The 16907-nt window shown below is 34.9% G+C and overlaps 2 protein-coding genes across 7 annotated transcripts in view; both read left to right on the plus strand.

The window, feature by feature from the left end:
* The first annotated feature begins 1074 nt into the window (after window positions 1-1074).
* LOC123881219 (glyoxalase domain-containing protein 4) lies at window positions 1075-15153 on the plus strand. Of its 3 annotated transcripts, XR_006799434.1 has the most exons (6): window positions 1075-1328; window positions 1767-1816; window positions 2171-2436; window positions 3501-3656; window positions 4020-4371; window positions 15142-15153. XR_006799434.1 is itself a non-coding variant. In XM_045929915.1 (5 exons), the coding sequence occupies exons 1-5, from the start codon at window positions 1239-1241 to the stop codon at window positions 4310-4312; spliced, it is 855 nt and encodes a 284-aa protein (XP_045785871.1). In that variant the 5' UTR covers window positions 1075-1238; the 3' UTR covers window positions 4313-5132. The 3 variants fall into 3 exon arrangements, 2 of the variants coding, with proteins under 2 accessions (XP_045785871.1, XP_045785872.1); XM_045929915.1 differs by lacking the exon at window positions 15142-15153 and having other exon boundaries at window positions 4020-5132; XM_045929916.1 differs by lacking the exons at window positions 1075-1328; window positions 15142-15153 and adding an exon at window positions 1443-1586 and having other exon boundaries at window positions 4020-5132.
* Window positions 8853-16907, plus strand: part of LOC123881205 — a 34439-nt gene continuing 26384 nt past the window's right edge. For 2 of the 4 annotated variants that reach the window (XM_045929886.1, XM_045929889.1), the window contains exon 1: window positions 8871-9155. The gene's annotated coding sequence lies outside the window, so the exon portion shown is untranslated. Of the gene's footprint in view, window positions 9156-16907 lie in introns of all 4 variants that reach the window. The other 2 variants (XM_045929890.1, XM_045929888.1) reach the window with 2 other exon arrangements.

Here is a 16907-nt window from a genome sequence, read left to right on the forward strand (position 1 = left end):
ACGATCGTAGCCAGTGTCAAAATTTAGAAACTACAGATTACGAATTTGCCCCTGCAAGGAATAATTGAACTCACAACCTCCAACTTATAAAACCTAAACGTCCAAGAAGTGGTACCAAGAAGGTCACCACAATGCATAGAATAAAAATATTTACTAGTATTTTAAAATCACTTAATGATTATGAAAAAAAGGAAATGCAATTAAAATTATTTGAAATCAGCATCAAATAATACTGGCTATTGCTTTGCTATTGTTGCTACTATGTCATTGTTAATTGTTGGCGGTAGAGCCGAATAATAGAGGAGAGAATTGCGGCCAACTAGTGACTGAAGAGATAAATCATAATTAATCAGAAAAACATGCCAGCAATTTATTAAATCGAATGAAAAGACGCATCTAAGACGCATCAGCGAATTATATCCCAAATAATTAATACCTAATCAGAAACTAGACTTTAAACTCGGGCCAAGATCCATCATCCTGTCTTTGATCTTGAATTTCTGTCTGTGTCTGGCAACGTGATTCACAATTTTAGGTAAGTACCTATCTATTTAACGGTCTTATCATTTTTATCTGAATATCTATTAGTGCACGTGTAAGTGAAATCCATTTCACCACAGTCATATTACATTGCAGCATTACATCAAGCATTGAGATATTTTTCAATATTATGTTGACCAAAGTTTAGAACAGTGTGTCTCAAATCGCAATTCAAATTCAAAAACACCCCTGGGGGCCTATCGGCTAAAAATATATCAATCATTAAAGGACAGCATCAATGTCAAAACATCGTTTTTAGCCAATGGGATTGGCCAAAAACCAATGGGATTGGCCAAAAACCATGTTTTGACATTGATGCTGTCCTTTAATGATTGATATATTTTTAGCCGATAGGCCCCCTGAATTCCATTCGTTTTTGAACGCACAGACCTATTATATTGAACTTCTTTCGTGGTCTGTGTTGGCTAATCTTTGTAAAGCGAGACGAAAAAGAAAAAAATATCTATGGTTCTTTACGTTGACAACTCCAGTCAAGAATCTCGAACGAAATTATCATTGTCAAGTGATTGTCAACTTGACATTTGGAATGATTTGGAACAGTGATTTAGAAAGTGCCAGCAGTTCTAGTTTTAATTTGAAATTTAAATACCTAAGTTTAAAGAATCACTTTAAAGGTTGTTAAAAGTAATAGATATTAAAATTTAATTGGGTATCAAAAAGTTATAAAAACTTTAATCATGATAAATGGACGTGCATTGCATTTTGTTTTCAAAGTGGCTGATAGAACACTTACAGCCAAATTCTACCGAGAAGTACTGGGAATGAAGGTAAGATTAGAGATTTTAAGTTATTTTATACTTATACTTGTTATATTTCACAATATTTTTATAATTGTTTAGTCACGCGTAAAGTTCTTTCGTAAGCAATTGTCGGCGGTGTTCTTGTGGTGTATTGTAACGAGCAAGGTCATGCTAACATAATTACCGAGACGCCGGTTCACAAGAGCTCGTAATTTACTGGAAATAATGATACTTCGAGCATAAAACGTCATTCATTGTTTTGAATATTTTTCCTTTTTGTATAAAGTTTAGTATCCTTATTAATTAGTGGCTTCTCAAAAATTGGCAATTAATAGCCAAACCCTTCTCATTTTGAGAGGAGGGCCATGTTCAGTAGTGAGCTGGAGATGGGTTGATAATGATGATAATGATCCTTATCTGACTTTTTATTTCCATCTTATATTTTAATTTACTTCTCTGTTTAAGGTACTTCGTCATGAAGAATTCAGTGAAGGCTGTGAAGCCGCTTGCAATGGGTAGGTGTTCATAAATAAGCTATTGAATACTTTTAAATACCAAGCACTGTGATATTGTATTAGATTTTATTAAAATTGTATTCAATAAGTAAGTTGCAGAATCCTGTTCTCGTTTGAGAATGTTTCGAAGTTTATAATATTATGCTATGTTTAACTTGATTTTGTTACATATTTCATAAGTTGTATGTTGCTTAATTTAGTTATAACATTGACCATATTCTTATTCTGACTTTTCAAAACTTCTTTAATCTGTATCCATAAATTAATGAATGTGTATTAATTTAAAAAAAAGTAATTAACTAACACTCAATTCCATAAAATATAAATCGTCTAAGTGAAGACATTTGTTTTCAGTCCTTATGCAAACAGATGGAGCAAAACCATGATAGGCTACGGTCCAGAAGACACCCACTTTGTTGTTGAACTCACCTACAACTATGGGATCACACACTACGAGCAAGGAAATGATTTCCTTGGCTTGACTATACAGTCCAGTGAGAGTTTGAAGAGAGCAGCTGCGATGAACTGGCCTATCAAGGAACAGAACAGTTTAAAGTATGTTGAAGCACCAGGCGGTTACAAATTCTACATAATTGATAAACCACAACCCGTTGACAAGGGTGAGTAGCAAATATTAAATTATATTTTCTATTTTTGTGTTGGGATAAGACATTTATATCACATTTTTATTACTTAGCTATTAAGCTGTATATAGGTATTAGGCATAAAGATATTTGTGTGCATTAAAAATGTTTTGTATTCATTCATATATAATCATTAATTATGCATCTTCCTCTGCTTATTTTTCTACATCCTGCATGTAGCTACTAATATAAAATGAATTAAATATAATTACAGACTCTTACTTATATTTAATTAGATAAGACATAGTAAGTGTCTAACATTTATTGATATGATCTCTTGATTTTATCATGTGCTTATTGTCTTTTGTCATGTGACTGCCATTGTATTAGAATTGTTGTGAAATTTTTGCAAATTTGATTTATTATGTGTTTACTCAGACTAAAAGATAAAAATAGACTGTGTGAATTAAAAAAATATGAAGCTGGCCTTGACAAGCCAATGTTGTGTCCATTAAATTTAAGACAGCTAAAACATAAATTGCATTGTAGTAAGTGTAAAAGATACCATTTAGGTATGAGTTTAATTACATCAAATTAGTATTTTGATGAAGAGGCCTATTACTGTCCAATTAATGATAATGAGGTGTTGTTGGCTTAGTGTGTGATGTTTCATATTCATAAGCAATATGACATGACCAATTCAATATAGTGGGTATGATAAATAAAATCACCCCAAGAAAAAAATGGGGATGATTATTTATTATTGATATCAAATAATAGGTAGTTTTCAGATATATAAAATACTAGATGATACCTGTAACTTCGTTTGCATGGATTTTGGTTATTAAGCCCCTAGTGGAAACTCAGATTGTCTATTATAAAATAAAATATACGAGTATGCCAGTATCTGGGATTCAAGTTATCTCTGTATTCAATTTTATCAAAAGTAGTAAAATAAATGGGTGTGGAACTGTAATAGATCAAACAGAGAGTCATACTTTCGCATTTATAATATTAGTATAGAAGTATGGATGAATAAACTGTGTATATGTACGAATATTTTTAAATGCAGTAGTCAAGTTTTATCTTGTATATTTCAGATCCAGTAGTCAAAGTGTCATTGGCGAGTTCGAATCTAGCAAGATCCATTGCATACTGGAACGGTCTATTGACCCTTAAGATCTTTGAGAAGACAGACAAGTCTGTGCTTCTCGGATTCAGCGAAGATCAAGCCAAACTTGAATTAGTGGATATTGGTGAGTTACATTTCCTTAAAACTTATATTTTAGCATACTTGTCAAGAAAAATCAAGCTACCATACTAAACATTGGCATCCTCAATATTTATTCATTTCACGTAGGGCGATTAATTAATTATTATTGTCTCTTATTCTACATCTGTGACTCTGCTTTCAAAATACAGATTCGAAATTCAATCTACGTGTATGAAACCTTTTTCTCAACATTTCTGATACACAGGTTTTGTACGCTCTTATGGCGTCCGTATTTCCTGCCACGTTAAAATTCATTCCCCTAAACCCACGCGCACGGGCGGGCGCTAGTTAGTTTATAATATTAGTAAGACAGATGAGATGACAAATGAGATTGTTAACATTACAGGTGAACCAGTGAATCGGGCGAAGGCATACGGCCGAATCGCCTTCTCCTGCCCCTTCGACCAACAGCCAATCATCGACAAGAAAATTCAGGACGCGAAAGAAAAAATCCTTACACCCCTTATATCCCTGGACACCCCAGGCAAGGCCACAGTGCGCGTCATCATTCTGGCGGATCCCGACGATCATGAGATCTGCTTCGTTGACGACGAGAGCTTCCGTCAGCTGTCTCAAGTGGACCCCGCGAGTGACGCCGACTTAGATAAGTTTATCAAATCTGATAAGTCTCGCGCTTAAGCGCTTGTTCACGTTAGTTAGCGGGCGCGGTGGCGGGTGCGATCATGGCGATTTCAAACGTGTCAACTAAATAAAGATCTGTAGGCCTAGCATCAAGTTTAACAGTTACAGTGTGACAATCACCATCACTGTGGGTTAGTATGTAATATGTATACTGTATAGTTCCCCCAATTTCAGCCAGTTACAAGACACAGTCATGCTGAAGGTTCATATAATTAAATTGAAATTAAATCTTTTAGCGAAAATGTGAGAGGGATAGATTCATTCATTGTCGTGTGCCGATAAAGACATTACAAGATTAGGTTTTTAAAAACCCTGTGGGAAGTCTACAATTTTCCAGGAGAAAAAATGGGTGTCCCTGGGGTGTAAGCTATCTCTTTACGAAACGTGAAAATCGGTTAAACGGATGGGTTTTGAAAAGCTAACAGACAGACAGACAGACACACTTTCGCATTTATATTATAAAGCCGCCTTAAATGTTCCGTCGAGCTTTTAGTCTTTCCAAGCCTTAATTCACAATCATTCACGTACAAAGCCCGCGCATTTCAATACTAAAATGGTCGCACCCGCTACCGTGAGTTGTATGTGAACACGCAATACCATCAGATCTACATCTAGCTTATGATAGTATCGGAAAAATACCACAAAGTCGTTGCTGCGCATGCAAACTCCGCTATGTGGAAAATCACAAGTTTTCAGGAGAAACTATTATAGATACATACTTTAACAGGGCTCTCTCCGTCACTCGCTTTATACAATCGTAGTTCCAATTTCATTTGAATATTAAGCTACCAAAGTCCATGAAATTTTGCAGACATATTCTAGAAACTAATATCTGTGTCTGTGGTGTTTTAGGTTTTTCTAAAAATTTGTAGTTTTAAAATTACAGGGGCTCAAAGATTTGTATGTAAATTTTTAAGACCGCGTAACTTTGAAACCGAATATTTTAACAGAAATCTGGAAAACCACAGACATAGATATTAATTTCTAGAATATGTCTGCAAAATTTCATGGACTTTGGTTGCTTAATATTCAAATGAATTTGGACTACGTTTGTATGAAGTGAGTGACGGAGAGACCCCTCTTAATTTTTGGAAAAAATTTACTTCAGGTAAATCATCGAATCACAGAGCTTAAAATGTTATCTCTTGAATTAGCAGTTAGGAAACACAGTTAAGAATGGGTTTCTGCATGCACACATGCCTTTTAAAACTGAACAGAATGACATCAAAGATGAAAATTCTAAACAAAAGCGCATAGCGGATTTAGCATGCGCAGCGTCGCAATATTATTATATGGGAACACGTACAAAATCTTTGTTTACAGTAATGCCATTTTAATAGGCCACTTCTGCACATAAGTACCTACTAATTTGCTTTGAATGGGTGACCACTTGAATCACTAGTTATTATTGAAACATGACACGTCTTTAACAAAGAAACCCCACAGTATTTTATAGAAAGCTTCTTTCGATAAGTTAAAGATTTTAGAACTTTTGTTTCTTACATATCAGGTTAAATTTTTAAAAAACTGAATTGCACTACAATACTACTATTTTTGTTTAAAATCACTAGCTGACGATGCCTGCGACATCGTCTGCATGGATAGTTTTTACAAATCCCGCGGGAACTCTGATTTTCCGGGATAAAAATTAGTCTATATGTGTATAGTTTAGGATGTAAAATATCTCCGTTCAGAGCTAAATCGGTTCAGTCATTGGTGGCGTTAAGGACTAACAAACATTCAAAGTTTCACATTTATCATATTAGTAAGACTTAAAAGTGGTCTATTAAAATGGCTGTACAATAGTTTGTAATAACTTCATGTTTGTGATTAGTTGATTACAAAATAAAAACCGGCCAAGTGCGAGTCGGGTTTACTCTTTTAGGGTTCCGTACATAAACACATAAGTAAATCCGAAGAATATTGTATCAAAAAGTATTTTCTTGGTAAGTTTCTGATGAATAAAATTAGTGTCGACGAAAGTGATATAAGTATTGGGAGACGCTAAACAAGTCCTACCAATAAATATAGATAATATTTGAATAGTATTACTAGGGGGTTCTATGGTTAATAAAATTACGGTCAAAACGTACTTACGTTTAAATCTTTGTTTGATAAACACCTAACCATACTAAACTACTGGCAATTAATATGTATTTTATAAGAAAAATAACCATAAAATAATAACTAGTTTCCTTCGAAATATTTACTTAGTTATAATATAACATGATTGTGATATCCGCGGTGGAAGTTTAATTTAGCATTCCTGTAGTTAGGTACATTGTACAACGTTAGTTTTAGTATAAGCAAAAAAACACGTGTCGAATATTTTTACATATAGAATATAGAAACAAAATTTCAAAAACATTTAATGAAAATTTACGAAGTTATAAACTTCTGTATTTTTAGAAAAGTTCACAATATATTGCAAATAAAACATCTGACTGACGTTAGAGGTCAACGAACGTTCCGTAAATAGGTCACTCGAAGTCAATGCTATACAATGTGGGTGTGAAAAACTACTAAATCACTAAAATTACAAGATAAATCAAATGGTTATTGGCATTGGATTGTATTAAGGTAGTATAGTAATACTAAGTTTTTGCTAGAGTTCTGGTTACAGCCTCTATAATATAACACGCTGTTAAAATTATTGCAATCTATTCTGTTACTGATTCTGAATACTTTCAGGTTTTGCTTATACTAAAACTAACGTTGTACATAATATTAAGTAATTTTCTATCGTAATATGCATTATACGATAACATAGCATTATACGATAGCCTTATGGCCGATTTTTCAATCACCAATGTGTTTAACTGAGGAAAAGTTTCAAAAGTTTTTGTATTGGAAACACTGACCTCTACTAATAAAAGTACGCTGGACTTGCGATTGTCGATCTGTTTTGGAAGCAACTTGATTTTCGTGATTTTGGCTCTGATAGCAGCAGTGAGCCTCATGTGATGTCGAAATTAAATGTTAGTGATCAACCTAGTGTCTACAATTTTAATTCCTGCTACGCTCCGTGGGATGCGCGCTTCGAAAAACTGAACACATTGACACAAAACTCATTCTGTATGGCACTCCTCTTCCAGCGTATTCAAGTTTTATGTCCATTTCAGTGATTGCAAATCTGTTAAAACGATTTGCCGGTTAAATGTTATTTGGCGATTGAAAAATCAGCCCTAAACTTTAAGTTTTTTTTACTTTTGCTTTATCTACGCACCTTTTCACGTGTATTTTTGTGTATTCAAATTATAAATATAAACATTGTTTCCAATACTGATTGTGTTGTTCATTATGCGGAATTAAAAATAAATACTTATTTAAAAATTATTCAAAAAGGCGTTATAAAATAAAAATCGGTCAAGTGTGAGTCGTATGTGAGTACCATCGTATAAGAAATAACATTAAATACTTATTTTTTTAATTTCTATGGTGGCCATTTTGAAATTATTATTATTTATACCGACAATAGAAATACATATTCTGTGAAAATTTCAACTTTCAATCTATTATGGTTCACGAGATACATTCCGCTGACAGACAGACGGATGGGTGGACAGCGGAGGCTTGGTTAATTATTAGAGTCCCGTTGGCACCTTTCGGGTACGGACCAACAAATTCCTGAAAGGCCGGCAACGCATCGGCGTGGCGGTACCTCTGGTGCTGCAAATCTGGTTCATGGGCGGCGGTAATCACTTAACATCAGGTGACCCTCCTGCTCGTTTGCTCGCTATTCCTATCTGCGATATTAGTACACATGACGCTAAACTTCTTGATCACTCTGAAGTCGTAAATGTATGTCGAGATCCTCCCTGTACCTGTTCGATTTAGTGTAAATTTTACGTCCGAGACTAGATCCATTTTGAACGGGCCTTACCTATATCGTATACAGTAAGTAAGTAGGTAGGTACCTATCTATTCGCAACTTATTGAAAAGATTTCATATAAACCCATAATAAGTGATGAAGGTACCTAGATTTACTATAGCTTATTATGTAAAGCAAAAAGCTTTATAATAGGTAGAGAGATATAGATGCCACCACCCATAGATATCTATCATAGTAATATATCTTTATCGCAATGATTGGGCACAACTTGCGATGAATAAATAAAGTAACAAAGAAATCAATACTTTACCGTCGAACCAACGAACGGTAAAGCCTTTATTATGATAATACGAATTACGAACCTATTAAAAGTAGGTGTACCTATCTACTTATCTGTCGTGATTTTTATTAGTTCTTATCTTGTAGATTTAAAATAATAATAATATGAAAAAGGTTGTAGGTCATACTATATATATTTTTAATTTTTGTTCTAAAAAGTTTTATGTAAGTAGGTATAGAAAGAGTTAAGTAAAAAGGTTCCAATGAAATCGCAGCATCCGTGACTTGGTGAAATTGGTGGTCGCGGTATCTCGTCGATAATAATATATCGGCGAGCTATCATGTTCAGCATCGAGATTCCGGCTGATCAATTCCCGGCGGGCGGGCGGGCGCGTGCGCGGGCGGCGGGCCGGCGCGGCGCCGCGGCCGGGCCGGCAGTGCGCGAGTCGCCGCCGCCTGCCGCGCGCCATGGCCGCGCCGCGCCGCCGCTGACGAGCCGACCGCGCCCGAGCGCGACCAGCCCACCCTCGCCCCACGCCCGACCCTCGCTACGCCGCCGCTAGGTAACGTACCCTGGCCCTCCGACCCTCGTGCCCGCTCCCTCCCGCCCGACATATGTAGCTCACTAACAGTCGCCGCGGCCGTATCTGAACTATAAGTACTGGTGTTCGACGTCAGTGATCGTGCTCATCGTGTGTTCCACTCTCGACTGCTCTCATGCTCTATTGGTTAGTGCATTTAGTATACGCTCGCTAAAAGCCGCTACCGCTTCATTAATTCACTGAATTAAGCAGCTCTCTTTTGCCTTATACGCTTAGTTCTTGACGACGACGACGAGGTGTTACATAATGGGCGTTTTAGTCGAACACCTTTTCTCCTCTCGCTCAAAGCTCCACCGACCGTAGAGCGCAAGATTAAGTTGAAAGTATTATTGATATAATTTTTTCAGTAGTCATCCTTATACTTCAACTGGCACACGAAGGTAAATACGCAGAAGGCGATACGACTACAAGGTTCAATTTACTTTACCTAGGTACTTGTATCATTTTATCAATAACATTTTCATAGCTCTAAGTACACATCTTAAAGGATATTCTTCTAATCCTATGTTTGACCTTTCGATCGAGGTCATACGTAACAAAACACGTCGATATGAAACTGAGTATCCTACGCTACATCCTACCTCTATCTACCTACGTCGAAGGTAGATGATTTTGTATAGGCAGGTACTGATTTCATTATATGATGTATCGAATAATTTCATCACTTTAAAATTTATTTTACTTTCAATTTCTATTCTTCAAAAACTCACTTTATTCATATTATTATATAAACTCTATAGGTATGTACTTACTTATGTACCTAATATACCTACTTAAGGAGCTGGCGAACAAAACGGTGTAATTAGATTTCTGATCATAAAACTTTTTTCCGACTGGTTTTAATAATTGTGAACAAATTTCCAAGAAAAGCGGCCTTAAAAAAGCATGATTTCGATCACAGAATAAAAACTTGACTCATTTCCATGCAAAAGTGTGCTAAAATTGAGCGCAAAGTTCGAGATTGCGATCAAAACGGTATAATTGCAATACGGTTTCAGCTTTCATTCTGTTTCTTGCTCCTATTGTAAAATTTTATTTCGTGTAGTTACACCGTTTCGTTCGCCAGCTCCTTAATTTTGATTATTTATTCAAATGTAGACTTAGTTATGTGCTTGATGTGATGAGATCTACGTCATGGTCTCTACCTATGGTCTCTACATTCTCTGAATAAACTTTTACAAAGGGCAGTCAAAGCATATGTACGCATTAAACGAGCAACTGAAATTATTGAGAAGTTTAATATCATACCTAATTCCAAAAAAGCTATACCGATTTTGATGAAACTTAAATGCAGTTTTTGATAAAAGTCTCAGGTTCTCCAACCCCGTCTACCGAGGTTTATCCAAGTACTTAAACTCATTAAAAATAATGTAGAGAGCTAGAAAGAAAGAAATTAATTTAGCTATCGAAACGTAGCTTAGTTTAAGACGAAGCTAAAAATACCACATTTATTAAAATCTAATGAGTATTTTCTGTAATAACGAGGGTACCAATAACGAACATACATATACTCACAATCTTAACACTTAACTACTTAATCATGAAATTCATATTTAAAAAAAATACCCTTAGACAAAAACGGCAGATACCTAATGTACACGGACGAAGTCGTAGTTTATTTGTTAGTAACTAAGTACTGAAGTTAAGCAAGAATAAAATTGTCGTTCTTATGCATGATATACTTAAGAGGATGGGGTAGCCTCTTTTTGTCAGCGCTGAGAGGCACAATGGCTGAAAAGCCTAATGAGTTAAAGCACACTTGCAGTGGGAGCTGAAGTTCACAACAAAAGGACTCACTGAATACTAAGTCTCGAGTTTCATCTCCCAGACATGCCCCGTGTACGCCTGCCAAGTGCCAACGACTTCATTTCAGAATTCAGAGCTAGCTAGTGAAAATTTTGGGAACAAATCAACATAGAAAAATGTGGTTGTCTTTTAGTTCGTCTAAAACACTGGGCAAGGCAAGGCTTTTAACTAGAAGTAGCTTGTACTATGTAGGTAGGTAAAACGGGGTTTAACTATTATATCGACAAAGCGTAGGCGTGCTAAAAACCTATGTAAATGTCAAACTTAGGTAAGTATTGTAAATAAATGAATGCGAATCAAAGATGGAGTTGACGGCATTAACTTTTTTAGATGTTTCTTCCAGATGATCAAATAGAGGTCAATTGAAATTGATGCTAATTGACTTATTGACTTCAGTCCAACTGCAAGCTACACTAGGTAGGTAGGTATGTATCTACCTATGGTTTATCAGTATTGGTTAGGCAAGTATCAACTGTTAATGTTTTTGGATAGTGACCCAATGTAGAATAGGTACCTACTTACTTAGCATGATGATTGATGATTTCATTGCTGAGTTCGGTAACAGCGACTGAATCTCTGCTCATTTTCACTACCTATTGCCTAATAGGTAATTGCTTCGCTCATGTGACCTAATGAATGATGGAGTGAGGACATGATAGGGTAATTATAAGCTATAGGTATTGGAGGATGGTCTAGTTACTTTAAGTTGATCACGGTAAACATCAAAACAAATCTCCTTTTGTTTCCAAACTCTGTGATATTTTGCTGAACCAAGTGCCTCCATTTCCGTTTGTTCCTTGCTCCACAATCCTGAATCGTAGATCACGTATCGTCGATCCATAATGGATCGTCCGATGCATGTAGAGACAGTAGGCAATGCTTCAATGGGATCGTGCCGTTTTCCCGGTCACCCTGTAGAAATGATGATGCAATTCTACTGAACAATGATCCATCAACGCCGTAAAAGTGCATCGTACGTCATAATGTTTTCCTAACGTACCTAGACCTACAGTAAATGTAATCTAGACTATATTACGATCGTACCTATGTATCTTTATTAAACCCAGAACATACGCTTAAATCAAGTTGAAGACCTGGAGAGTGACATAGGCTACCTTTTATTCCGGGAAATCAAAGAGTTCCCACGGGATTTTTAAAAACCTAAGTCCACGCGGACGAATTCACGGTTAGTGAAATAAAGATTTTTGAATTTGAATACTCATACTTAAAGGTAACTAAACCTTTTCTTACTGTGAAAACCTATTATTAGCTCTAAGTTACTTAACTTTAAGATTATTTAGTTTGTTGATTGAGCTGTTGGTTTTGCAACAAAAATAAAAATAAAATAAAACTATACTATTATTTTGGGTAAGGTCTGACGAAATCACAAACACAATCTTTATGATAAATTATTATACTTTTATTTCCTATTTAAATTTATTAACTTTTACATTTGTGTCAAATAAATGTTGTTCCTCTTACGTTAGTATATTTTCGAATGTCGTCGTTTTAAAACCACTCTTACAGGTAACCTCTCCACGTTTATTAGCCACTCCCCTTTTTATCTTATCGTTATCGGCCAATCCAAATTGTACAATGAATAAACTTAGTGACTAATATACAAATCATCAAGCTCGTTTAACAAATCATCTAAGTAATAAAGATGTTTTCATCTTATATATTGATTACAAATATTATCCTTTATTATGCTACAATTTATCAACTAAAAACTATAAGAATTTTATATACAGTACGTTTATCGATCAGATGTTGAACAACTTCAGCCAATCAATGACGCCTTCTAATATGATGTTATGATTTGTTATGATTTGAGTGGCGCCAACTATTTAATCAGTAACTTCTACACGTTTTATAGATAATTAATATGGGCCAAGCTTACAGCTCGGCCATCCTGTTTTAAGCGAGTCTCATCGCTTTTAAAAAAAAATTAAAACTTAAGTAACATGTAAACTTCACAACCAAAATGACAAAGACTTAGTTCAACAAAACAAAAAAAAATTAAGATAGTAATTAATTAAATTAATATTCTTGCTAACCTTAACTAGAAGGAATATACAGTTTTATTGATACATTGGTATTGATTATGATTGCAACTTAATTTTAGAGCACTCGCAGCAACCCTTTCCATCCGATATAATTAGAAAATAGCAGATAAACTCAATTCAATTCCAAACTATTTACCCTCGCAACTTTACCTGCCAGTCTACAGTAGCACTCAAATTTAGCCTTTAATCTAAAATTCATTTTTCTGTTCTCTTCCGCTAATATTAAAATAAAAAGATGCAGACACTCTAAATTTATAAATAATTTTTCAAAAATCATAAAGATATCAAAAATTGCGAGACCAGTAGCAACTAAAGGAGGCCTCAATTTAATCAAAGAAGGTAGGTATATGCATAAAGTCCGAAGTATCAATTATAACTCACAAGCCAATATTTTACAGGAACACTCAATAGAGATTTGGGGATGAGCATGTAAAACTAATTACTAAAAACTACTTTAAAGGGTTTCAAGTATCTCAAAATAAATTGTTAAAAGTTCTGTTCCAACTAGACTCTCCTTCCCACTAAAGAATTATATAAGAAAACTGATGAACTAAATTATATAAGTCAATTATACAAATTCAAAATATGTCTATTTGTTAGGAAAATACTATTAAAGTCCGTACATACACGCATCACTTTAAAGCTAAATTTCATAAATATGGTACACAAAACGAACATACCTATTATGCTACAATTACATAAAGCTAGGACTAATTATGGTATGTAAACTACCTAGCTCTACTACATAATGTACTTGCCGAAACTCATACTGGAGGAGAAATCTTTTACAAAGTTTAAAGTTTAATCAAACAGTGTCAAACACCATAGATATCTTAGCTAGATGTAGGTATAGTTTGTTAACGAATATAACGTGTTTTGACTTTTTATATTATTGTATAGTCACCATACCTTTAAAGATTATGTTTTCTTCTATATTTATATTTAGAATCGGGAGCGATTCTTAATATGAATATGTGTAAGTGAACTTCTTGTCCTTTTGATAAAATAAACTCTCTAAACTTAAAGTTAATCGCCGCCAGTTCTCGATTTAAATCACAAAACATTTTCATACACTTTCAACGCAATAGTTTTACGCACATATTTTCTTCTTCCCTTCTTATTGGAAAATCGCGGATTCCGAGCCTTGGCGCGTCTCTCTTCTACCGGGATACATATATGATTGTCCTTATTTCCCTCCAGATGCAAATTTTTAATGACCCTTATCCTAGGGTCCTTTCCCTCCTGATCCAAATTTTTAATGACCCTTATCCTAGGGTCCACCTCCTTCCTCCTATAGGACTTTTTGTCCATAGCCCGTAACCTCGGGGCTTTTCCATCCTTTCCTTCCTTGGGACTTTGTGTCCCTGACCCATACCTAGTTTTGGGTCTTCCTTTCCCTCATTTGTTCATTTCCAACATCCTTGGATCCTGCAAACATAAAACACTTTGAGTAGACCGTTCATTTAATTTTGTTTCATAAGCATCCATCATAATACAATCCGACCTAAGAGAAATAATTTTACTTGGTAACCTAGAAAACCTATTATCATTATTATAATTTAGTTTTCTCCAGTTCCGTACCCCTCGAAGGGTGCCTACGAGACCCTATTTTCTAAACCTCTGCTCTCCGTCCGTCTGCACGTGCGTCACGGCCCGAACCGCGAACGGCGTATCGTGAACCGTGATAGATAGAGTTGAAAGGAACGTGATTACGGATGTATGAAAATCCTATGCCTGGTTGCTTCCAATTCAAACTTTTTCTTTTAATGCAGATTACGCTTCCCATATTTCTTACAATTACCTATTGTTTTTTTTTTCTAGCAAAATCCACATTCTGAAGTACTAATGGACAATGTTAAACAAACGCCAGGGTACAGTAGTTGCGTCACTTGTGCCTCTTAACCATATAATATCTACATGCAAAAAGAATCTTTGATTTATAATTTCACATGATACTTATATATTTTATTTTAGCCATAATATGCACCATATGGCGTACTTTGTCGTTTCGAGTAACATAAGCAGAACTACCAAATTCGACCCTGGGAACGACACAGTCGCGACTCGCCGCCGAATGATACCTATTAGTTTATCATTAATTCCTTTTCATAGAGAAAAGCGATATCAACATAATAGCAGGAAAAAAATGAAATAAATATTCCGTTCGATACATCTCTATTCTCTACGACATCAAGATCTCTATCACAAGCTGATCGATCATAAAGATTAGAAGAAAGTAGGTACCTTATACATTATTTTATATGTTAACCGTAATGACCCGCATCTGTTCGATTTTCCTTTATTCGTTTCGTAAAAGATTCATCCTCGTACGTCCATCATCATCATCATCGTCATCTACATCGTCATCATCATAAGGTCACTGTTGAACATAAACCTTCCCTAGTAAGCACCACACGTACTGTCCTCAGCCTTCCTCATTCAACCCCTGGTTCCTATTGATACAAACCACTAAACCCCCCCCCCCATCAAATGTCCTATACACATCCACTATCCACATCCCTCCCTATCTACATCCATCCATCATACCCAAATGCCGTGCTGGTTGATGTGATGAGCGACAAAGTGTTAACCTCTTCAATACGTCATGGAACTGTAGGAATAGCCATGGAAGACCTCCAAACCGAACGTTGATATTTTGTGTAAGTGGTCCCATGAGTCAAAAAAAATATTCTTGTCCATAAAGGAACAAGCCACGACATAGATTCTTCTATCGGAACTTAAATATTCCAATCACTGCATGTATTCCAACTAATCAGTTTGCTACTGTATATTTGAAGTTGATAATAAATAAAAATGTTAGCTTAATTAAATTCCTATGATAATTCGATTTTTGGTGCATCAACCAGCTTCACCTATTATGTAAAATTAAATATATATTTTTTTTTTTAAATTACCGGCTGTACATTTTAAACTAACCTAATCAAAATATACTTTCTTACTAATAACTTAATCTTAAAATTTTTCCAGAGGATCCTTCCGCCTCAAATTAACTCAATGATAAAAATGAACAGGAAACTTTAAATGTTGTAAAATCCAGCCAATGCTTCGTACCTTGCCTTATTAATCCAATAGGTACTTCTTTGGATTTTGTCAAAACAAAATACTTTTACTTGTTGAGTGTATAATAAATAAATAATGTAATAAATCAATTAACTGTTAAAGCTAATAACTTTTACAGAAAGCGAACCTCATGATATCTCTTATGAGTTTTAAGCGTAAAATTACCACGCCGAAAACAAAACATGAGCTGACAGTATTCTTATTTGATATACGTAATCCAGTAATACTATATCTATCTACATAATTCGTAAATATGTATGTATAGTTTGTAAGTTACTATTTCACTTTATGCTGTTTCAATGCTTTAAGTTATTATTTTTATCTTTGTCTCATTTTTTTAGTTTAGCCTCATTCTATTTTTAAACTTACTATTTCGCTATAATATTTACAAGTAACCTCATCGAAGACTACACGGTCTTCTGATAACCCAACAAGCATTTATCCAACAGCTATCGCTTTTACCCGAACGGAGGTTCCCTGAAATATACTGAGATAACAATACCTAGTTGACACATGGATGTACAAGAGCGGCAACAAGCTATGACCCCCTCTAGTCATAACTATATCTTTATGATTGTAACATTTCAAACAGTGAAAGTATGTATAAACGATTTCGTCCATAGGACATGCGCTCTAAAGAATGTTAATATAATTATCAGCAACTAAAAGCTTGAAGAAACTAATAGGTACAACTTGTCTTTGAAGTATGAAAATATGCACATTTATCAAGTATACCAGTTCATCAAACATTAAAGTACGCATTTATAAAATGATAACTCACTTATTAATCAAGATAACTACCTGTTTATCAAACCTACCCTACCAAATATAAATAACTACTCACCAAATGTAATACTTTATAATTTAAGTAAAAATATGAAACAAATGTGCATCAACCACATACATACACTCTTCAAATTCATCC

This window comes from Maniola jurtina, chromosome 3, assembly GCF_905333055.1.
Source record: "Maniola jurtina chromosome 3, ilManJurt1.1, whole genome shotgun sequence".
Classification (NCBI taxonomy): domain Eukaryota; kingdom Metazoa; phylum Arthropoda; class Insecta; order Lepidoptera; family Nymphalidae; genus Maniola; species Maniola jurtina.

Bases quoted from the DNA above. Each gene is read 5' to 3' on its own strand.
- LOC123881219 (XM_045929915.1), top strand. From the start codon at position 1,239: ATGATAAATGGACGTGCATTGCATTTTGTTTTCAAAGTGGCTGATAGA. The intron at 1,817-2,170 runs GTAGGTGTTCAT...ATTTGTTTTCAG, and splicing joins TGTGAAGCCGCTTGCAATGG to TCCTTATGCAAACAGATGGA. The intron at 2,437-3,500 runs GTGAGTAGCAAA...TGTATATTTCAG, and splicing joins ACCACAACCCGTTGACAAGG to ATCCAGTAGTCAAAGTGTCA.